Genomic DNA, 23,687 nt, shown 5'->3' with positions numbered 1-23,687 from the left:
ATGAGGCTTAACATCCATAAAATCCAAAATATTGAGGCGAACATTTTTTATATTTTCCCAGGTTGAATTGAACATAAGTAGAGATGATGTCCACATTTTGTTCATGACTGATCACAGTTTTCTAACATTTAGCAACATTATGCTTTATTGTGCTCATGTTAAGCGTATTAGACAGTCCCCCAGCGAGCATCCCAGCACTGTTAAAAATTCTTTGCAATATGATTGGATGAGAGGAAGCAATGCCATAACGTCGTCATTTCTGCACTTCGTTTCACTTATTCAGAAAACTCCGATATTTGGTGAGTGTTTGTCTTGAGATAAGTACTAACTATAACGCATCTCAAACGACCCAAACTTTTTGTGATTTGAGCAATTCCGAATCTGAGGCTGTTAATCTTTGAGCACAAATTAAAGTCTCCAAATTAGTATCCAAATCACATAATAAAACAACAAAAGTGCTTCTGCCTCAGTAGACATTGAACTTTCTATTCTCTCATTACTTGTTTTTATCACAGTGAGATTGTGCAAGCAGACTACAATAAAAAGGTATTTACAATCAAGCTGGAACCCAGTTAAACTTTGTGATCCCTCATGACCAGAAACAATAAACACATAAATGAATAGTGCTGCCCTGTGCTGTTCCATTCAATTGTACGCAAGTAAGTAAGAGTGACATCATAAGTGAATTATTGTTTTAAAAAAAAAAAAAAAGAAGAAAAAAAAGACGGAGGTGCAGTTATTTTTCTTGGCCACATGATGGCAGTGCTCCACAATACCCCAACCAAGACAAACTTGAAAGCTGTCACATGCAGTATTATATTGAATTTCAAAATATATTGTTTTATTTTAAATTTCGTGATGCTTTCAAGGAAAAACGTTTTGGAAAATTGCCTCTTTTTTTTGTAAATTTATGTGTGTACTTTAAACAAATATCGTAGTGCCTTGAACCTTCAACAGTTCCAGATTATGTGATTTTTGTGAGAGGAAATAAATAATAATTTCTCCTTTTAAGTGAGTTTAAATGATCTATTTTTCTGTGTCCAGTATTTACATTGTTTTGTGGGATATTATAATAATGCAAATAGTTTACAATTTGACTTTAAATGTATGTTTCATAGTATGGACTGTTTATACAGTAATCCTGCTAGCTAACAAGCTACACGCTTCTCATTGACTACCATAAAATAAAGGCACTCCATCGCCCCCTAGCAGTCGTGAAAATGTACTGCAACGCAATCGGGCCTGTTGTGACAGTGTGCTTTGTTTTGTTTTAAACTTGACTGGTAATTATTTATATTTATGGGTTTCTAAGTGTATATTCACCATTTAAAAGTTTAACTTTTGGCAAATGACTACCTCTATTTGGATTTCATTGATTTCCTGATAGTGATATTTATTCTTTGTGGCATTTAAGATTATTTTTTTAATGCACCCTGTCGGTTTTTTGCTAACTGTCTTCTTCTTCTAAACTTCTAGTTGTCTACAATAATAATATATGTGTAATATAAGATTTTTTTTTTTTTTATGGCTTTTGATAGTTAGCTTGCTACATTAGCAGCTAGCATCCTTGAGGGTGAGCGCAAATGTATTTCAGTGCTCTACCGCCCCCAGCAGCCGCGGCGTGGCACTGCAGCTCGATTGTATCATCATGACGGCCAACAGCAGGGAGTGAATGATCCGCAGCTGAGGTGTGAACGGCAGCCGGGGTGCGTGTACGGTGCAGTATGATGATCACCCGGTTGTAGCGCAGCGGCGGCGGCGGCGGCGGTGGTGGTCAGGAGCGAGCAAATGGAGCAGGAAGGCGGCGGCGGTGGCGCCGGTGGTGTGATCCCGCTGCATGAGCACGAGCAGCGGTACTACTCGGGTCTGCACGGGCTGTGTCAGGCGGATCCCTCCGGGAAGCAGCTGTCCTCCTCCAAGGTGGCAGAGCTCTTCAAGGCGTCCCAGCTGCCTGCTGACGTGCTGCACAAGGTGAGTGTGAAGGGGGTGAGGGTGTGGGGCTGTGGGGGGGTCGTGCAGGGGGCACACCTTAACACACCGTTTGCCAAGGCACAGGAAAAATAGCTAAACAAAAAAAAAATGTCAACAACAAAGGGTTAGATGGGTTAATTTATGTACCATTTAACTTTTTATACAAAGTGGTGTACTATGCCAAAATAAATAGTGCTGTTTGTACTATAATTGTATTTAATATTAATTTAAGCCACTGCAACATTGCAGTCAACTGAAATGATTCTATTAAATGTACTACTCATAAAAGGTAAATAAAACTATACCTAACTAAATACATTTTTTTTAAACAAGCAGACATCCAGATTAAATGCAAATGTTTAAAACATTAAATACAACTGAAGTGCACTTGGGTGATGATGTGTTTGCATACCACTAGATGGAGCCTGCAAACCACTTATAGTGGTTTATAGCTTGCGCTCGGGCACTGTCGTCCCAAAAAACAAATAACAAATCAAGCGCAGTGTGAAAAGGGCCTAGAATCGAACCAAAAATGGACGACGTCGAAACGCATGATGTTTGAGGGATGGGTTAAATAATTGATTTTTTAATTGCTTGTATTAATGGCAGACATAGAAGTTTATAGCAGACCATAGAGCTGATGTTGGCTAGCAAGCTAGCCGTTATGTTTTGCTATATTACAGAACGATAACCCAAGCAAACATTTTCTACATACAGGACCTGTGAAAAACGCTTCCCACAAATCTGCACGAAATGAACGCACTGTAGCATTTGTATGAACGCTATGCTAGGTGAGGCTAGTAGCCGCAGCTTTATGAGCTAGCTAGCTAGCAAGCTAAGCCGTTATATTTTGGTAAATTACAGAAAGAGAACCCAAGGAAACATTTTATACATACAGAACCTGTGAAAAATGCTTCCCACAAATCCACAAAATGAGCGCACTGTAGCATTTGTATGAACGCGATGCTAGGTGAGGCTAGTTGCCGCAGCTTTATGAGCTAGCTGCTTTGAGTGTTTTTTTTTTTTTTGCTGAGCCATCGTGAAGCTTTAACAGATTTGTGCATTCGTTCCGGTGGGAGTTTTCCAGGGGGTTCGTCACCACCCACCCGTCCCTTATTGTGCCTGTCGATGTGCTCCGGCAGGAAGTTTGTCACGGCGCTCATGCGGCTTCCTTCCTGCCTGCCGCAGATCGGGGTTGATTGACAGCAGGCGCTTTGGGCCTCGGGCAGGATCCGTGCGATGACTCTTGTACTCCTCGTCGTTGGTTTTGGGATTTTCCAGTATCCACTGGCAGTTTTTGAAGTCTAAAGTCGATTTTTATTATTTTTTTTGCTTCGTTTTGAGCATTCATTTAAATCACGAATGTGCTTGAAACACTTCTCCACTAGATGGCGACGGTGAGCGTCACAATATGCGACCACCATCAGATCTTGCCGTGAAAGATGTTTTGAGTTTTTGCGCCCTCATTTTCTTGCTTTTTGCTTCCTAGAAAGTGATTGCGAAGAAGGAGAAGCTGAGGCTATCCCCACATTGTCTCTTTTATTCTCGCCCACCTCCTCTGTCTGTGGCAACCTTCTCCTTCCTTGACTGTTATTCTATCTTTTAATGGTTTAATAAAAGTGACAAAGTATAACATACTATATGTGCAGCGTGAGAAGCCAATACAGGCTCGCTGTTTATCGTCGCAGGGCGTCCATAGATCAAATGGCTCAATGTGCGAGTTGCAAACTGTCATTTTTACGAGACGCTCCAGTCCAAGCCGGTTTCGACCACTTTGTGCCCTTTTTTTTCCTGTTATAGTGGGAAGTAGGGGAACCCTCTGTTCCAAATGAGCAATCAAACAATATGACAAGCACAATGTTCTGTGACAACTATTTTTAAAAGTGTTGTGATACAAAAATGGTTGTGACCAGCTGGTAACGAGCAGCCAGCAAATACGATTCTGCTGATTTACATTCCAGGGCCTTGTAGCGTGATAGCTTGATTTAAGGCACGGACTTGCAATTGGTCACGCTGACCTGTTGTGTAAATCCAATCTTTCGGAGTCTTTTTAGTGACAAATCTCAGCTCCCGGATCGCATTCCACTTGAGCGGATGAACTTTATTAACCTTTCACGACCACGTATAATGAAGTTATTGTTGTTAGCAGTCGGACGGAGTCGAGGCTCCAGGTTGTCTGTATGCCAATTACGTTAGTAGACATTTGTCCACGACAATGGAACTTGATAACCATTCTTTTTGTTTGTGAAGTTAGCTCTGGTATAATAGCTTGCTAGTCAGTTAATTCAAAACTTGCAGCATTTCTTGTATAAGGTGAACATTTCTGAAATGTTTTCCCATTTTTTTTTACAAGGCAGAAGAATTCAAATAATTTTGTTTTCAACTGAATTGTACAGGTTTCATGTTACATTAATAGGGGTGTGAATTGCCTCGTACCTGACGATTCGATTCGTATCACGATTCACAGGTCACGATTCGATTCGATACCGATTAATCCCGATACGAATTTATAAGTCGATTGTTGCGATTTTTTTTTCATTCAAATTTAGAAAATACTAATCAGTAAGCTTGTAGAGTGTAAGATTTATATGAAAATGTATTATTTATTTATCTGAAATTTCAGTCTTATAGAGGTTGTAATCTGTTTCATGTTTGAACAGCATTAAAATAAAATATTAAGGCTTAATGTTCCGTTCATATAACATTCTTCCATGCTCAAGGTGTGAATCCTAAAAAAATAAAAAATAAAAAAATAAATCGATTCTGCCGATTATTGAATCGATTCGAGAATCGCGCGATGTAGTATCGCGATATATCGCCGAATCGATTTTTCTTTTTAACACCTATACATTAATGTTGGAAATGATTTATCTTGTTCTTATTTTACATATCACGTAAGTGAACTTGGCATTTGGCATAGCCACATTAAAAAAAAAAACAAAAAAAAAAACAATGTTACATTTACAGTTTTCCTTGAAAATAATAGAGAACAGGCCAGGGTGACTCAAAATGAATGACAGCATTTTATGATCAAATATTCTATGAAGGAAAAATAGCAACAAAAAAAAAACTATCATCAAACTTCCTCCTTGCTATGTCACTCCATTTGCACTTTGAACTCCAACTTTTGTTAGTTTGACTTTGTTTTAATCCGGACTTTTCCGTCCAGGTGACGGAGGTGTGCGGCGCCAAGCGCGCCGGCTACTTCGGCACGGCTCACTTCTACGTGGCCCTCAAGCTGCTCGCCGCCGCCCAGGCCGGCCTGCCCGTCCACCTGCAGAGCACGTCGGCCAGTAAGTCTCCAAGGGGGATCAAGGAGATTATTTTCAACCTGACGGGGATTTGCGGCGTAATCTCGCGTTGGCAGGCTGTCGATAAGCAGGTTAACGCGCTCAGCTCAGTTCACTCCAATGGACGCCTAAACGTTCGTTTGAGATGTTCTGGAAATTGCGTTGCATTGTGGGACGCGGTCGCCATTTTGGGTCGGCAGTTTCCATGGTGAACGTCAACAAAGCCAAATCAAACCCATGTCTTTTTTTTTTTTTTTTTTTTTTTTCTTTTTTCAACCGGGTTTCTAATAACTCTGTCTATCGCAGATCTACCTCTACCCAGATTTGTGGGGATCAAGACAGAACCCGAGATGAGATACGGCGGCATCGAGGCCCAGTGCGACAGGGTCCGATGTTTGGACGTGGGTGCAGAGCAGAAGGTAATCTGGATTCCCGCTGCACGTCCTTATGCTCAGTTCGGAATTAGAGCACATGCGCCATTTCCTGAAACCACATCTGGTGTTATTGGGTGTCATCCAAATGTAGTGGTACCTGAAGTTACGAACTTAAGAGGTTCTATGACCTGAAACGCTCATAAGTCGAGGTGATATTTCCCATTAACTCATCCACTGGCAGCCATTTTCACTGTATTACTGGATTTTGACTGATTTTTGAAAGGCCCACAAAATATTGTGTTCTATTGCTATAAAAACATGGAACCTACCAAAAGAAAGATTAGAGTCTCATCTTTTATCAAGAAAAAAAAAAAAAAGTATATTTCTATCTATTAGAATATAGCCAAGTTTCATCATTATTTACACATTTGCTTGGAACTGTGAGGAAACAGCTTGTTGATCTCTTATACTCTGCTGCCACCTGCTGGCCGTTTTTGTCATTACTATCATTTTTTTCTCTGTCGTTGAGAGGCTGCATCAAAGCCTTCTGTATGCTCTAGCATAAAAATAAAACAAAACAAAAACGTATAAATACGTCTTTGGGACACGTAATACATTTAAAATAGAACGTATTTATACGTTTTTGGCAGCAATTGAGTTATAATGAATGTAAATGCGATTAATCCGTTCCAGCCCCAAAACTAAGTTACTTACCTTAACAAAATGGTTGTATGCTTTAGATCTTGAGATGTTTTTGGGGGGGGGGGTTCTGTTTATAACTTTTCTTCAAAAGTTTTAGTTGGGTTGTTTTGTTGTTTTTTTTTTAGCCTTCCATGTCCAGCCAGCAGTGCTATGTCACTCCCAGCAGCTCAGCCAATTAACACTTTTAAGAATGAAGATAAAGCTCAAAAAGACATTCGGCGCCGCCATTAAACATTAAAGCAGAAAGCGCCTCCATTCGGAAAGGTCAGCCAAGGAACAAAATGTTCCACTAATGAAGCGTTCCGCAGACCGTTTGGATGTGGAAAAGCTCTTTTCGCCGTGATGTCACAGAAGACGGAGATTTCCACGGATGGGCAAACCCTTTTGTCGTTTGACCAAGGCGGAATTTTTCATCTCTGTTGTGCGACATATCAGTCAAAAAAAAAAGATGATGCTAAATTGTTTGGAAAGGAGATGTGGTCATTATTTTTAGTTTTAGCGCGTTTTGTGTATGTTTTTTTTTTTTTTTTTTTGGAAGGAGCCGCCGCCGCTGCCGGGCAGCTCGCCGCCTCGCTCCCCGCTGGCGTACCACACCTACCAGTACGGCACGCCAAAAGAACGACAGATGGCCGACTCGTACGTGGGTATGACATAGTTCTCATAAGGAGCTATATTATATAATATGGAGGACCAAAACTGCCAAAATTCAAAATAAATCAATGATGAAATAAATAAATAAATGACTAAAAGTGCAAGTAAAAATGAATATTAAAAAAAATATAATTAAAAAATTATATCTAAAAAAAAATTAAATATAAATGGAAATAAATCCGTTTTTATTTTCACTTTTCATTTATTTATTGAGTCATTTATTTATCTATTTATTTAGTCATTTATCAATTTATTTAGTCATTTATTTATCAATGTATTTATTTATTTAGTCATTTATTTATTTAGTCATTTATTTATTTTGAATTTTGGCAGTGTTTGGGCCGTACTTTTAATTTGAATAACATTTCAACTTGGCAGGACCCCCCAACCCCCTCCCCCCGCACAAAAAAAAAAAAACAACGCCAAAATTCAAAATAAATAAATGAGTAAATAAATACATGACTGAATAAATAAATAAATACATGACTAAATAAATAGATAAATAAATGACTAAATAAATAGGTAAATGACTAAATACATAAATGACAAAAAGTGAAAATAAAAACTGATTTATTTCCATTTATATTTATTTTTTTGTATATAATTTTTAAACTATTTTTTTTTTTATTTTCATTTTTATTTTCACTTTTATTCATTTATTTATTTAGTCATTTATTTATTTTGGATTTTGGCAGTTTTGGTCCTCCATAATATTATAGGGCTCGAACCATTGTTTTAATAATCAAGTAATGTTGATTTCTTTAATGAAACAGATTAATTGCTCATTGTTTTTCAAAGCAAAAAAAATAATAATGTTTGCTAATATTTGATTATAATTTAACAAAAAGAGAATCGGTCTGCTTTCATGGAGGACGACAGAAATCTGAATATTTACACATGAGAGGCAGAAATTCTGAGAATGTGGACAATATTAAATTCTACAGGTTTATTAATTTGATAATTGATTCGCGCTGTTAATGTAATCAACCGTAGAGAGGGGGGACCAGCGGGAGTGTGACGATGACGACCCCTGGAGGATCACAGAGGAACAGCGCGAGTACTACACCAATCAGTTTAAAAGCCTGCAGCCCGACCTGGGGGCTCTAATACTGGGTATGATGAACCCGCACTCCCCAAATATACTTTTTACAAATACAAATTATCCTTACAATATTCACCCAGGTGTAAAAGTGGATTTAACCCGTTTTTTTTTTTTTTTTTTTTTTTTTTTTTTTTTTTTTTTTTCTCAGGTGCTGTTGCAAAGAACTTCTTCACAAAGTCCAAACTTCCCATACCGGAACTGTCACACATTTGGCAAGTGATGATTATATATTGTAATAAAGGGCTAAATTACTCAAATTAAGTTTGAGACCGGTTTTAAATTAGGCAAAAAGGTGGTAAATTCTTTCTGCTCTTAATAAAAAAGGGGAAATGGGCTATGCTATGCTATGCTATGCTATGCTATGCCACACGCTAACATGCTAAAATACATTTAGTCTGTGTTTCCCGATCCCGAATCAGAATATAGTGGACTAAAAATGAGCGGGAATATGACATAATCTCATTATTACCACATTTTAATATATTTTATGACCAACTGTGTGATTTTGTAAGCCACACAGGACTAGCTGCTATGTTAGCCTAGCAACCGCCATGTTCTCAAACGTTTCCTTTTCTAATGAGTCCTAGTTTGTATGTTTATGACAGCAGCTGTTAAACTGGGATGTTTTTATTTTATTTATTTATTTGTTTGTTTGTTTATTTTGAAATATAGTATGAAATTACTTAGGTAGTGGTTTTAGCACTTTTTTTTTTTAAAAAAAAGCTTGTTTTGTCAAAAGGATCAATTCTCAAAGTGTGGGCTCCCTCTAGTGGTATGTTGAGGAATCTGAGGTATGCTATGTTTATTTTTATTTTTTAAATGCAGTGGGGGGTTTCCCCCCCATGTGTTTTTTTTTTTTTTTTTCTTTTTCTTTTTCTGCATTATAATGACTCCGTTCCATTGAAGTCTTTATTTCTTTTTCCAATTTTTTCAAGCTCTTTTGAACTGTCGTCTCTTTCAGGGAACTGAGCGACGTGGACCGGGACGGCGCTTTAACCTTCCCGGAGTTCTGCGCCGCCTTCCACTTGATTGTGGCGCGCAAGAACGGCTACCCGCTTCCCGAGAGCCTCCCCGCCGGCCTGCATCCCGGATTCGGACCGCCACACGAGGACGTCCCACCTCAAGTATGTGAAGTTGAATTCGCAGCAATGGTGGTTTCAAAGTGCTTTATAAATCAAATTGAGTCGAGTTGAAGCAAAAATATTTTAATATTGATTTAAATTCTGTTTAATGATGTCATTACTGTGTGTTGTGCTCAAATGCAATAATATAAAATTGTATGGACAGAAGTGAAATCACATGCGTGTGTCAAAGGATCGCATATACACAACAAATTGATGGATACGTTTTGAAAATGGAAGTCAAGGAAAATATTTTTACATTGTTAAAAGGTGTTTGGTAGCAAAAAGGCTTAAAATGGTTATTAGGTTATTAAAAGTGAAGGAAATGTGTATTTTAATATTGATGTTGTTGTTGTGTTTTGTTTTGTTTTTCCCCACCCAGCATTCCCAGTTTCTGGTCGCCCTCGACGATGGCGCAACAGGATTCCGTCAGATGGTAAAAGATAAATAAATATACCAGGTGTCCTTTTCTGCTTTCATGTAAAGTGTCATTTTGTGCCAGCAGGGGGCGCCATTAACCTAAATTTACATACATTGCAGTTGAGCAAAGCCTCATTTTGCAATGATTTATAAAGTGTGGTCGGTTGTACTGAATTAGTTTTATCCTCAAAATGTCTAATGTTGTTTGTATTTTTTTTCTACAATAAAATTTCAAACATGGAATTAAATTATTTTATTTAATTCTTTTTTATTTATTTTTGCTAGTTCTTAGTGTAAGTAGCTTGTTTTTTTTAAATTTATTTATTTATTTATTTTTTAAATGCTGTCAGTACATTTGTTTATCAATTTTCAATTGTATTGACCTTCTAAGCTTGTTTTGTTTTCAAACATTATTTTTAGATCCGATTTTTATTTACCGGTAACTGAACAATTTTTCTAGGTGGTTACAAAAAAAAAACAATAAAAATGGAGAACCACATGATTCTATTAATATTCATGCTTTTGTTGTCATGTAGGATCAGAGCATCAAGCTCCCGACATGTGCGGCCAAGACCAAACAAGATTCCAAAGAGGACGCAAATAAAAAACAAGGTTAAGGAAAAATACACGCATATTATATATTTATGACTGATGGCAATTTTACTGATGATGTCACTGATCATTGTGATATTGCAGAATGCAGTTTCAGGGGCGTGGAGACGTTAAAAGAGGGAGCCACTCTGCAATTTGTCACCTTTTCCCACAGGCCAGGTAATGCAAATAAATAATATTCATTCGGAGTAAAAGCAATCAACATTAACTAATTTACTCCCAATAACGTATAAATACGTTTTTTTTCTAATGTTCTAAGTGTCCCAAAGACGTATTTATACGTTGTTGTTTTTTGTTTGTTTTTTTTATGCTAGAGCATACAGGTTTTGATGCAGCCTCTCAACTGCAAAGAACGGTTGCAGAAATGGTAGTTATTACACAAACGGCCAGCAGGTGGCAGCAGAGCAAAAGAGATCAACCAGGGCCAAACTTAGCTCTCTTCTAATGCTAATTTCTGAAAAACGGAAAAAGATAGAAACATACTTTTTTTTTCCTGATGAAAGAAGAGACTTTAATCTTTCTTTTGGTAGGTTCCATGCTTTTATAGCAATTGAACACAATATTCTGTGAGCCTTGCAAAATCTGTCAAAATCCAGTAAAACAGCCGGGAGCGAACGGGATTGCGAAATGTGAAAATGGCGGCGAGTCAATGAGTTAATCATCCACAATATCGGAGGTAGCTTATGGTGTACCTAATGATGTGACCGAATTTTTTTTCTAATTTTCTAAAAGCAAATGTTTTTTTTTTGTTTTTTTTTTCTCCTGACAGAGCTGTCCTCTCATGACCTCGACCCGCACAGCAAGCTGAAAACTCGACCGAGGTTCGGTTCGAAAGCGCTCGATTGGGTCGGGGCGCCAATTGTTCAATCAGGACCGTCATCTGCCCTCCAGGTCCTACTCCAGCACCTCCATTGACGACGCCATGAGGAAGGCCGAGGAGCCTCCCACGCCGCCGCCTCGACCCCAGAAGAAAAGCCACTCCAGGGCCTCCTCGCTCGACCTCAACAAGCTCTTCCAGCAGGGGGCGCCAGGTGCCTTTCACTCGCTTCAATTCCCACTCTTACAACTTCTGGTTTTGATTGTGAAACTTGACGGTGACACTTGTGATGATGCTTTCCTTGATTTCAAAAGGGGTGAAGAGCGGATGGTTGCCGCCTCCGCCAGCGCTCCCGCCCAGACCGTCCGCCTTGCAGGTTTGATTCGCCCGTTTCAAATCATGACAATGAGAAGCGTTCGGAAATCGGGGCGCTCTTAAGTTAAGGTGTTACTGTAATACCACTCACATTTTATTAGCGATCGTTTTGATCGTTTAAAAGTTAAATAGTTGTCAAAAAAAAAAAAAAAAACGTGCATCATTTCACAAGAAAATGCGCTGATGTCACTAATGTCTTACAAATGCAATTATGCCATCTGGTGGCAGAAAAATGACCAACACAAATCAATTTCACACTCGTTTTTTTACAGTACATAATTCTCATCAATTTTATGAATTTACTATATCAATGACTAAATGATGCAGCCATATTTCTATTATTTTAACATGTTTTTTCTACTTTTATGTTAACAAGACTACAAGAACTTATAATATTAATTAATATTTTATAGTATAGAATTTGTGATAATTGTGAGTTAACTCGTTTTAACATTCTAAACTTTTGTTTGAAATTCCAAATTGTTCGACCTGTGATGTGTTTTGTCAGGTTGCTCCGACCAAAGTGCAGCAGCCCAACTTTGCAGACTTCAGTCGTTTCACAAAAGAGGTGAGGTGTTATGGTACATCCCTAATAATAATAATAATAATAATAATGATATTCATGATTTTACTGAGAACAACAAGACTGATGCATCGGTTAAATTAAGAGGAAAAATACAATATTACAATATTACAGTGCAGGTTGCTGTTAAACGAAGGAAAAAATACAATGAGAGGGGAACAAAAAAAAAGATTTTCTTGATTTAAAAAAAGTGTCTTATGCGGGATTTATCATTCCCGGCATAATATAATACTCCCTTAATATTTTCAAAGCTTTTCTTCCGTCATCTCCCTCATAATTAATGAGAGGCTTTTGTCATCGAGGAGTTGAATTATTATTATTATTATTATTATTATTATTATTATTATTATTAGGGTCAAACAAGATGTCTTAAAAAGTGACATGAAGTTGTCAACAAGTAAACAGCTCGATGTTATTTTCTAGCATATATATATATATATATATATAATATATATATATATATATAATATATATTTTACATTTCAAAATATCTGAAATGCAAAATTTGCACAAATCTTAATTTTCATTTCAAACCAAAAACAGGTGTAGAGTTTGCAGGATTGACAGCATCTCTTATAAAGTTCAGTGAAAATGTAATTGTACATTTTTTTTTTTATTCCATCCAGAGGGACGAAAGAATTTACTTTGCCGATCGTCCTGCGTCATCTTCTGCATACAGTACTAAATGATATTATTTATGTTGCACTTTTTTTTCTGCCTCGTTCCTGTCCAAGCTCTCACTGCTGATTGCACAAACCGCTCCAATGTGAACCCACTCGTCTCTAACTGCATTTGTGTTGCTGACGTGTATACGTTGCGTTCGTATTCCCCCTGACGTCTGACGGAGTCATCACAGTTGACAGACTTCGCTGCGGCAGCGCCTTTAAAATGTTTCCACAATGTCCGGCTCCATCCATTCCTCACTACTTCTTTTTTTTTTTTCCCCCTTCTTCCTTTGGTGCAATCATCTGCCGAGGCCGTGCGCCTGTTTAAACCATCAGCATCACCGAAAAGCGCTTCAAGTGTGACGCCGCATTGAGGTCAGCTCGCTCTTAACGCGAGCGAGCGCTCTTCAATCCGCCCGGATGAGAAGGAAACGGAGCCGACTTGAACTCGAGACAACTCATCTCGAAAGAAATTCACGTGTGGGGCGTGCGCAAGTCATTTCAGTCGTGAATACAAGAGATGAAAAGGTGGCGATTTGCGTTATTCATCCTTTTTGGGAATGACGGCTTGAATCTGAAAGATCTTTCCTGACCGCACAGGCGGCGTTTGAAGTTTCTGATCTGAATTGTTGGCCGGCCCAATCGAAATGTCAGCCGATGTCTTACAACAATCAGTTCATTGGCTGTCGTGTTTTGCAGGAGGAGGGCGGCGTGAAAGCCGAAGAACGCTCCAGATACGATCAAAGTACCGAAGATGTGTCCAATTCGTCCCAGCAGGTTGAAAACTATTTCACGGGTCTACTTGCTGTTAGGGATGGAACGATTCCGGCGATATCGCGACATTAAAGCAGCCGCGATATATCGTCGTCGTCATGTCATGATATTAAAAGCAGCACCTCTGTTAAACGGTCAGGTTGATTTGCATCTGTGCAGTTCGAGCACCCTCTGGTGGCTAGTCTTTTTTTTTTTTTTTTTAGTGCAGTTTAATTTTCACAAGGCATGTTTTGGCCCTCCAATGTATCAAATCCACGCTCATGGTCAGATGAAGTGAATTTGTGTGAAAATATTGTAATTTATTATTATAATCATAATCATATATAATTAGTAATTATTAGTTAATTTATTATATATATGAAATAATTAATTAATATTATAATAATGAAAACCGAGTCAATATGTGGAAGAACTCAATGTGTGCTTGCAAATAAGTGCCTCAATATTAAGTGTTATTAGAGATGTAGATTGTTTATGTGCATTATGTACAAAAGCACAATATTGTGATTTTTTTTTTTTTTTTTTTTAAACAATATTATGACCTTTTTTTTTTTTTGTATCGCCAACATCCCCACAATATCGTTCGCGATAATTATTGTATCGTGAAATTTGGATATCGTAACATCCCAACTTTTTTTTTTTATTTATTATTTTTTTTATTTATTTTTTTTTTTTTTTTAATTCTCATCTGTGACGTGTCCGTATGCCTCTTGCAGGAGTTAACTCACAATCAAGCCCCGCAGAAGCCCGTCCGAAGGAAGTTCCGGCCAGACAGCCAGAATGTGGAGTGCTCGGCGCCATCTACTGGCTCGTTTCTAAAAGCCACGCAAAAGTTAGTCGACGCAACAAGCCTCTTTCGTGCAAAATCAGCGCAAAAGAGGCGGAATATGTGCATTACTGTCATCGATGACAAACGATGACGTCTGTTAACCTTAGTGATAGACGATGCAATCAAATTTCGTTGGTTTTTTATTGCACATGGCAATTTGAAATCTTGTTAGATTTTAGCAAGTGGAAGTTGATGCATAAGGTTTGCAAAAAATGATGTAGCTGGCCAGATTTTGCCCACTCTCAGTCTAGCATGAGTTTGACACCTGCAGTGTGTTCACACTTCAGTGAATTCATTATTACGTCAACAAAGAAAATTAATGACATTTTTTTTTTTTTTTTTTACCAGAACCAGTGGGAAAAAAACTGACAAAAAATATGGCAAAACATTCAAATTTGACAATAACTTAATAAAAACCTGCACCCCCACCAAAAAAAAAGTCAAAAATGACTAAACTTGTCAAAAATCTAAAAAAAAAAAATAATTAAACAAAATTTTAAAAAAAAATAGCAAAACTGGGACTAAAATTAAAATTGACTAAAACCCGTACAAAAAGTACACAAAAAAAGGTAAAATTTTTACAATGACTTCAAAAATATATAAAAAAAAAACGAAAGAGGCTGACAAAAAAAAACAATAATAATAATTATAGCAAAAATCAACAAATAATAATTATGGCAAAAATCTGATGAAAAAACATAAAAAGAGAGAAAAAAAAAAGAGAAAAAAAAATCCTGACAAAAAGGTTAACTCGAAACACTGTTAAAAAAAATAAAATAAAAAATCTGGCAAACAAATTGACAAAGAGCTGACCAAAGTCTAGCAAAAAAAAACAAATCAAATTTCGAACAAAAATAAACTCAACTTGATTTGTATAGCATTTTCACAACAGCTGTAAAAGAAAAAAAAAACACAAGATGATTGCAAAAAAGTTGCCTAAATAAGATGAGCAAATATTCATTGAAATGACATCTCCCGTATTTGAGTCTTGACTGCAAGTTGAATACGTGAGGCCTCGCAGATATGAAATTATTGGGCCCCCTCCAAGCGACTGTAACATGCGCTCGAGTCTCCAGACGGCTCATTGAAAATGTCAATCTGCGTCAGCCGCTTCTCTCACTTTTATTTGCTTTTTTTTCTCAATCTTAAGGCCTTAATCCCACTCAAACAGCCGCTCGTACCATGCGTGCAAACAAACGCAGATTGTTATGCGCCGTTTATTTGCACATCTCGGTTTGTTGGTTGGACTTGAGGAAGTATTTTATTTTTTTTGCCCGCTGCAGAACGCTATCCAGGCAGAAGAGGGAGATCCAGATGGCAATCCGCAAAAACAAGGAAAGCAACGCGGTGTTGACGCGACTCAACAGCGAGCTCCAGCAGCAGCTCAAGGTGGGCGCAAATCCACGCGCGAACGGGATCGCTTCTGCGGAAGCGGCTGCGAGCGGACGAGTTAAATTCGACGTGACAAGATTGCAGTTTAGCCGTTAGCATCTGCACTCGATCCGCCTGCCACGTTGCCGCCATTCCTCTCGTAAACGATCCGGCGGCGAGGACGCGTCGCGCGAAGCGCCGTCAACAAACGGTTGATGACGGCGCTCATCTCGCCCGATTCCGCAACTTCGCAAAGACGCGCTTGGAATGCGAGAGAATAGCAAGTGCGCGTCTTTATATAGCGGCGCGAGGCTGCCGGCATTCTCAACTGTCTGCTTGAAAATACGAGACCGCTCCAGTCCCAAATGCAACAAATAGCTGCGGGGTGAAAACCTCTGCTGAGGCTTTTTCACCTGTTGGGGCGAGGTTGGCACAAATTTTTCATTGGATTGCCAAAACAAAACACGTCCGCATAAAAAAAAAAAAAAAAAAAAAAAAAAAAAAAAAAAAAGTTTACATGTTGAAGGTTAAACTGCACAGGAGGGGGAATGAAGTCATGTGATCTCTCGCTCCGATTGGTTGCAGGTGGTGCACCACCAAAGGGTCACCTTGGAGACCCAGCTGGACCTCCTGCGTCCCGTGACCTCCACGTGACCCAAGTGTGCAACGAAGTGAGCAACAAACGAGCGGTACGGTTCGCTTTCAATGCTTCGGTCCCCGATCAGGCGCGTTTATGCTGTTACTTTTGCACCATTTGCATTATTTACTTCATTATGGTCCACCCTCCAAAAAAAAAAAAAAAATGAATGAATTTTGTTCTGTTCTATATCTCATCGCCTCAGATTTCATTTTCAATTATAATTAGTGCTGTCAAACTTAAAGCGTTAACTAATTAATCATAAAAAAAAATTATCGCATTAATCATGTATTAACTCTGATCAATCGCACGATTAATTTTGACTGCAGATGATTTTTTTTAGCTTGATAGCGGATGGCTACATTAAAGGTAGCACAAATTGTGTTTGAAAAATAAACATGACATGCATTAAAGTGAAGCATTTAATAAATATTTGATTGTAACATTCAGAATATTTGTTCATGTCAAACTATTGGGGTCATTTTTGTTTCCACTTTAAATTAGGCGGGCAAAAACAAAAAAACAAAAAAAAAAACTTTTTAATTAAGTGATTAATCAAAATTCTAAGATGTGATTAATCTGATTAAAAAATTTCATCGATTGACAGCTCTAATTATAATGCCACAAAAAAAAAAAGAAAGAAAGAAAATCGGCCACCCAAAAAGGTTTGTGATTACACTGCTATGCCACAAGATGGCGGCAAAGCACTTTTGTTGCATAAGAAGTGGTTATGGCCTGACGACCGTTCAATGGAAATGAAAATTTCCCAACTGGTTTGAAACAGCACAATTAATTAATAGACAACCATTTTCAGTTAAAGCGGCAATATTTTGTTAGAGACCAACATTAGAATTTGTTACATTTTTACGTTTCATTTATTTCAGTTTTAGGTCAAACGTTCTTTGTTTTTATCTTTTTTTTTTTTTTTTTTTTTTTTTATTTCCTGTGCATCCGCCAAACTGTGTTCAAAATGAAATAGCACGAAGAAGAATAAGAAAATGTCATAAACCAGCACAAGTGAGGACCGCAGATGTGCTATGCAAAGATCAGGTGCTGCTTCCGACTGTTCTTTCACTTTCGTCTCGTATTGGTTGATTAATAAGTGTGAAAATGATGGCATGCTTGGACTGCATGTTTACCGCGTCGTCATGATGACGACGTCACGATGACATCATGATTGACTGCTGTCATTTTTACTGAAATGATGAGTGGAATCAAAGTGATTAATAAAGTTGCTAATTTTTCACATTTTGTGGTGATGTTTTTTTTTTTTTTTTTTTTTTTTGAGAGACAGGCATTTGGAATTTTCTGATGTTATTTTTTATTTTTTTAAGATCCAAATTGCAAACTAAAAAAACGTTTGGTTCTTTCATCTGCAAATGTTCTCATGCCCGTTTGTTAGGAGGGGGGAGCAGCAAGTTTAACATTTAATATTTTTACATTACATTTACATTTGTATTTTTTTAATTTACAATGCACAAAAAAAAATGTATTAGAAATTTAAAATTACAAATGAAAGTAGAACTTCTATACATCATATCACAAAAATTATACAAACAAAAAATACAACTTAAATTTTAGATGAGAAAATTTTAAAATTTAGCAATATTTACATTCCATGGAAAATTCCACACAGTTTTAATTTAAAATCACTTTAGATCAAATCTTTTTTTTTTTGCTTTTTTTTTTTTCTCAGGCAATGACGATTATTTTTTTCCCCCTACAGTTAGATGTTTTTAATCTAAAATACCATTTTAATTGAATTCAAATCTTAATTAAATATGTGTAAAAGAGTACTTTCTTTATACATAACACAATAGGAAAAATATGCCGTTTTATTTGGATAAGAACTTTTTAAATTCAAATTTTTACTTAAAAAAATATTTTTAAGTTATTGAACAGAAAATAAAAAAAAACGAAATTTTCACCTTAAAAATACAAATTGTATATTAATACTCAAATAAAAATACAGTCAGGTGTTTTTGGAAAAAAAGTTTTTTTTAATACATATATTAGGGCAGCACGATATTGAAAAATCATGCGATATGCTATAAGGTTGCTGAATATAGCGAAATCAAAATTATTGCGATATTTAACGTGTCTCTAAAGAAATTACATTTTTATTTAATGAAATAATTTTTTTCATGCAGAAAATAAACAAACTCAATATCATCTTAATTAATTGTAATGACCTCTCGATCGGATGGTGGTGCACATTTTAGTTAGCGGCTGACTGGTCAAATGCGGCATGAAATTCCATCAACTTATTAAGTCTAATATGGTAGTTTAGGATTTAAATCCGTCAGATGTTATCGTCCTTTGATGTTTTCATTATTCTCATTTGCCCGCTTGCATTGTTAGCATTCATGCTAATGTGACTCTGTGTGGCGACTTGGGCCCAACAGCTGCGTCTCTTATCTGTTGTTGTTTCTCGAAAGGCAATTAGCGAACCCGCCGATCACCAATTTGCAAGCGTCATCACGGAAATATCAACATGCCGATCCCATCCTGCAATTAGGTCGACGCGGACAGATGAAACGGCGCAAGACGCACACCAGGGACTAAAACAGCTGTTTTCCAAACACAGACACACAAAAAAAAAAAGAAAAAAAAAGAAAGGTCAACAGGAGCATCAGCCATGGCCGCATTCCCAGATCCCTCCGACGCTGTTTGTCCCCAAAAATATCCTCTGACACACTTGGCTCCCCTGTTGAACACCTCACACACTAACTGATTGACCCACTCGCTAAATGATGGCAGGATCGCTAATAATGTGGTCAGCGTGAAATGATCTGCATGACTTCATAGAACTTTGCACCAGGACGTCACGTGTACTTCCTGTGCAAATAGCGCCGGCGCTATCAAATCCTGTTCAGGGACATTCTCAGACCTGCAGTTTTTTTTTTTTTTTTATTAACTCAATGTTGAAACCAATGTTAAAGAATTGGGACTCCAAGCTCGCCTTTAGAGCGCCTCATTGTCCAGCATGAGTGCTCGCGCACGTATTGCAGAGAAACACAGAAGGGCGAGGAAGTGGTAACTTTTTTTTTCTTTTTTTAATCCAACTTAACTCTTTGACTGCCAAAAACGTTTAATAACGATTAGTAAAATCACGATGTATGTCGCCATAAACGGTAAATGACGTCAACTTTTTTTTTTTTTTTTTTTAACTGCCTGGTCAATGGATTGTGGAATCAAAAACACTTAACTATGGTCAGCAGATGGCAGAATTTTATCTCTTTTCAATGGGCTGCCGGTATACGGATTTACAATGAAACATGACGGAATCTGATGAAATAGAATGTTTTCAAGGATGGCGTGAATAATCAAAAAGTTTTTTGTTTTTTTTTGATAACGTGTGGCAGTAAAAGAATTAACAACCAGCATATGGAGTGATGCTTCACGCATGTGCGACTGCTTTAGAGCGCCCCGTTGTCCGCCGTGAGTGCGCGCACGCCACGCAGAGAAAGACGGAAGGGTGAGGAGGGAGACGTTTTTTCTTTAGAAGTCTGACTTGAAAACTAGCATATGCATATTGTGTTGGTGTGGTCGCTTTAGAGCGCCTCGTCGTCACAGCGTGGAAAACCATCAAGATGGACACATTCCGGCCATTAGAGTCCGATTTAGCAGCTGAGACGTTTAAGAGCTGAACTTTTTCATGAGTTTGAAGCCTCATTTTATACACTTTGTGATTTTTATTTTATTTTATTTTTTTTAATCATTCAAATTTGACCAGGTTGTCAGCATAAATCTTCTCTGTGGTATGTCAAATTTACGTTCACTTTACAGGGACTTGTCCAATCAATCAATACAGCTTAATGGCGTCATCAACAGCAGGCGGCTGGACTATAAATAGCACTTCAAAGTATGTGCTTGGCATTGCACAACAACAGCTGGGTCTAAATGTGGCGGCCATTTGTCACCTTATATGTTATATACGGGATGCACCGTGACCACACTCAAAATATACATTTTGAATTTTCAATATGTTTTTTTTTTTTTATTGAGATAGTTTTAATTAGTTTATAATGCACTTGTGTTTTTATTTTTTCCAAAATTTTTGTTTCGATTTGATTAGTTTTAGCCTTAGTTTTTGTTTTGTTTTTAATACAGGTATTTGTCATAATTGACAATAATATTTTTTTTTTATTAATGGGATAATAATGTTCTGACTTTGTGACGCAACTTCCTCTCTCTAATCTTGTAGCGGCAACTCTAAAATAAATGTCAGCCAAAAAAAAAGCTAAAGAAAAAGCAAAACGTGCCCAATTAATCCTTCGCAGCTCACTCAGCCGAGGCGCTCCAGATTATCATCTTTTGTTGCGCTCAACTTGCTCCCTTTTTTGTCCGCCAAAGCAATGACGCCATCTCCCGATTGTCCCCACCGCGGCTTTGCAAAGGTTGCACTTCTGCGCTAGTGTTAGCGACGTTAGCGGCGGACGCGAGCGTGGCCGACAGGAAGAGCTTTGGCCCGTCAGCCGGCCCCGGGATTTAGAGAAACGCGCATTCAGCACATCTGAATGAAGAGGCCGCGGCGAAAGGTTAACCTCCGCACGCGCGCAGACGCCCGCCGCGACAACCGTTTCATGATCCAAAGCGTACCACTTCGTATGTCAGGTTTAGCTTATGGATCCATTTGTAGATATATTTGGAATTATATTAATTATCATTCCAAATCTGGAACAACAACAACAACAACAACAAAAATACTACCCAAGTTTTAGTAGAGGGCAGTATAAGCTATGTCTGCCATCTAGTGGTGAATGGTGATATTACAACTTAAAAGTACAATCGATGAATATTCAGTTTGGCATTTTTTTTCCTGTATTGTTATTATTATTATTTTTTTCTATCATTTTCACATTTATTTTTCTGTTTTTTTTTTCATCTGAACCTCCTCCCCATTTACTCCTGTTTCCATGACAACAAATGGTACATTGTTTAGCACCTGTTTTAATTAAGACTTTTGGATGTTTGGTTTTTATTTTTTTTTATAATTGTATTTTATATTATTTTATTTTATTTTTAATTAATCAAGGGGTCTGCGATTGTTCAGGGTGTACCCCGCCCACTGCCCGAAGCCAGCTGGGAATAATAATAAGGAATAACGGATGTATTTTATTAACATATCCGGCTAGCTAGCTAGCTAGCTCGCTATAGCTAGCAAGGCCACAGGTGTCCATTTTAGGGAGGGGGCAGCCAAACAACAGTGATGACCATTTTTTTCTTTAATTCAAAAGCGTACAGTCAACAATGATAATATATCTATCTAGCTAGATAGGAAAATAGCAAATTATTAAAATGTTTTCAATACGTATTGTTACCAACCTTTTCTGTTGCAGTTTGTGCCATTGTGTTGTGTCATAGTTTTCATGTAGGTGATTCTTGCTCTATCCATCCTATCTATTTAAAAATAAGATTTTTTTTTTTTAAATCATTCAATTTGTGTTTGCTTGTTTTTTTTTTCAAATCTGTCCCAACTACTCTCGCCACGCCGGTTACTCGAATCTCCTCTGGCTAATGCGTTTTCCAAGCGTCCCTGGAGGCACCACGGTCGGCCAGTTGTAATTAGTAGAGTCGTGCTCCACGAACTCCGCTCCAGGTTTTACCACCTCCTTCCCTTTTAGTTTTTGAAAACCACCTCTAGTTACTGTGGAGTTGCTGTGGTGGTGCTAGGGAGGGGGGAGAAAAAAAAAGAAAAAAAAAGAAAGAAAGTCGGGCATCATCGGAGGCAGGCAGGCAGACGACCGGAGCGCCTCAGTCCGCCCTCCCAGATGCAACAAGCATGGGGCGCATCTGAAGCCACGCCGAGCGGATCACGGTGGTGGTGGGCCGAGGCGTGGACCGCGTCCGCGCCCACTTTCGCCGCGCTTTTGCCGGATTTACGCCGAGCGACATGCCGTTCTTCAAGCGGCTGGTGGAGCCGCGGTCCCTGTGCCGCGTCGAGGAGGGCGACGGGGACGGCGGCTCGCCCTTCCACGACCTGCTGTCCGTCAGCCATGTGGCGCTGGCTCGGACCCTCCGCCAGCTGTCCGACCTGGCCAAGCACGCCTGCTCCGTCTTCCACGAGCTGGAGGGCGACCTGGCCGCCACCGGCCACAGGCTCCGCGGGCTACAGCGGAAGGTCGGGCGGCTCCAGGAGACTTGCTGCGACTTGGACCCCAAACAGGAGGCAGTCCGTGAGTACACACTAAAGTTATACTTTACTACTACTACTTCTTCTACTACTACTTCTACTACTACTACTACTACGTACCCAATGTAATGCGCACACCCCCTGAATTTTATCTAATAGATAATTATATCATTAAAAGTCACTTTTTGTGTGTTTTAAAAAAAAAAGTCGTTTTGAACCCTTTACTGTTCGTTTTTCTTGTTCATGAAATGAAATTGACCTAAGCCAAAATTATCTCACAAGATAATAATGAGATATGTTTTTACAGTAATATCACCTAGAAAAAAAATACTTAGCACTTAATATCTTGACCAACGTTGAAATACAGAAATAGGTCCAAGTGTTTAAAAAAAATAAAATAAAAAAATAAAAAATAAAATCCCGTCATGTTTTTCTTTAGCAACATTCTGACTTGACAGAAGCACTTGCCGTTTGTTTGTTTTTAATAAAAACGACAATTGCTTTAAGCCACCTCTTCATGTCAGAAGCTGCATCAAAGTCTTGGGTATGCACTTGCATAAAAACAAAAAAAACGTGTAAACACGTTTTTGGAAGTGAAGGACAAAGTATACGTGATACCACATTTTTGGGTCTGAATGTGTTAAACTTGATCAACAAAAAATCAGCTGCACCTGACCAAAAGTCTGACTTGTGCTGTCAGGTCTGGTTTGAAAGTTGGTCAAATGCTTGTAAAAAGTGCCGAGTGGCTCTGTCCTCGATTGTCAACTTACCAGATGAAATGTTGAATTCATGGAAATCATTTTTTTGCTTTTTTATCATAGTCAATCTGATGCTTTTAAAAGTTGTGGCAGTCCCACAGTAAGCTTTTGAATAGCATAGCATTTTTTTTTTCCATGTGACTTTTTTTTTTTTTTGCAGAGGCGTGTCCAGCCAGCCTTTCTCTTATTTGTGGCATTCATGCAAGTAAACAGGTTGAACTCTGCATGGCTGCCAGTTAAGAATTCATGACCCAGATAACACAGCATGTGGTCAGGCCTGGCTCTTTTAAAAACCAAGTGCCCCCAACCCAGTGACAGCGAAGGGGAGGGGGTGTGGTTTCCACGTGAAGGGAGAGTGTATTTACGTATGGCGAAGCCCACACACGCGCACAGCAGGGAGCGCTGGAGCATCTCCCGGCTTTAGAAAATGCGCATCCACCTGAAATTTCAGGAACTTGCTGAATGTCTCCGAAGTAAAACCACAAAAAAAAAAAAAAAA

General features: G+C 38.3%; 2 protein-coding genes across 2 annotated transcripts in view; both read left to right on the top strand.

Annotated features, from left to right (window-relative positions):
- The first annotated feature begins 1,513 nt into the window (after nucleotides 1-1,513).
- Nucleotides 1,514-16,464, top strand: reps2 (RALBP1 associated Eps domain containing 2). The gene is made up of 18 exons (XM_077533555.1): nucleotides 1,514-1,971; nucleotides 5,141-5,264; nucleotides 5,568-5,680; nucleotides 6,876-6,981; nucleotides 7,982-8,101; nucleotides 8,239-8,302; nucleotides 9,052-9,214; nucleotides 9,594-9,647; nucleotides 10,168-10,243; nucleotides 10,328-10,402; nucleotides 11,013-11,064; nucleotides 11,135-11,274; nucleotides 11,375-11,436; nucleotides 11,944-12,003; nucleotides 13,383-13,460; nucleotides 14,174-14,289; nucleotides 15,570-15,675; nucleotides 16,243-16,464. The coding sequence occupies exons 1-18, from the start codon at nucleotides 1,789-1,791 to the stop codon at nucleotides 16,309-16,311; spliced, it is 1,761 nt and encodes a 586-aa protein (XP_077389681.1). The 5' UTR covers nucleotides 1,514-1,788; the 3' UTR covers nucleotides 16,312-16,464.
- A 5,463-nt stretch (nucleotides 16,465-21,927) lies between these two features.
- LOC144026925 (actin remodeling regulator NHS-like) overlaps nucleotides 21,928-23,687 on the top strand; it is a 54,915-nt gene continuing 53,155 nt past the window's right edge. The window contains exon 1 of the mRNA XM_077534064.1: nucleotides 21,928-22,473. Within this exon, the coding sequence (XP_077390190.1) occupies nucleotides 22,191-22,473 (283 nt within the window). The 5' untranslated portion in view covers nucleotides 21,928-22,190. The remainder of the gene's footprint in view (nucleotides 22,474-23,687) is intronic.

Source organism: Festucalex cinctus, chromosome 10 (assembly GCF_051991245.1).
Source record: "Festucalex cinctus isolate MCC-2025b chromosome 10, RoL_Fcin_1.0, whole genome shotgun sequence".
Classification (NCBI taxonomy): domain Eukaryota; kingdom Metazoa; phylum Chordata; class Actinopteri; order Syngnathiformes; family Syngnathidae; genus Festucalex; species Festucalex cinctus.
Note: the sequence above shows the minus strand (reverse complement) of the source record. Positions and strands in the feature narration are given on the sequence as shown.

Excerpts from the sequence above, each read along its gene's own strand:
- reps2 (XM_077533555.1), top strand. The coding sequence starts at position 1,789 with ATGGAGCAGGAAGGCGGCGGCGGTGGCGCCGGTGGTGTGATCCCGCTG. Across the intron at positions 8,102-8,238 it reads CCTGGGGGCTCTAATACTGG|GTGCTGTTGCAAAGAACTTC; the intron begins GTATGATGAACC and ends TTTTTTTCTCAG. Across the intron at positions 14,290-15,569 it reads TTTCTAAAAGCCACGCAAAA|AACGCTATCCAGGCAGAAGA; the intron begins GTTAGTCGACGC and ends TGCCCGCTGCAG.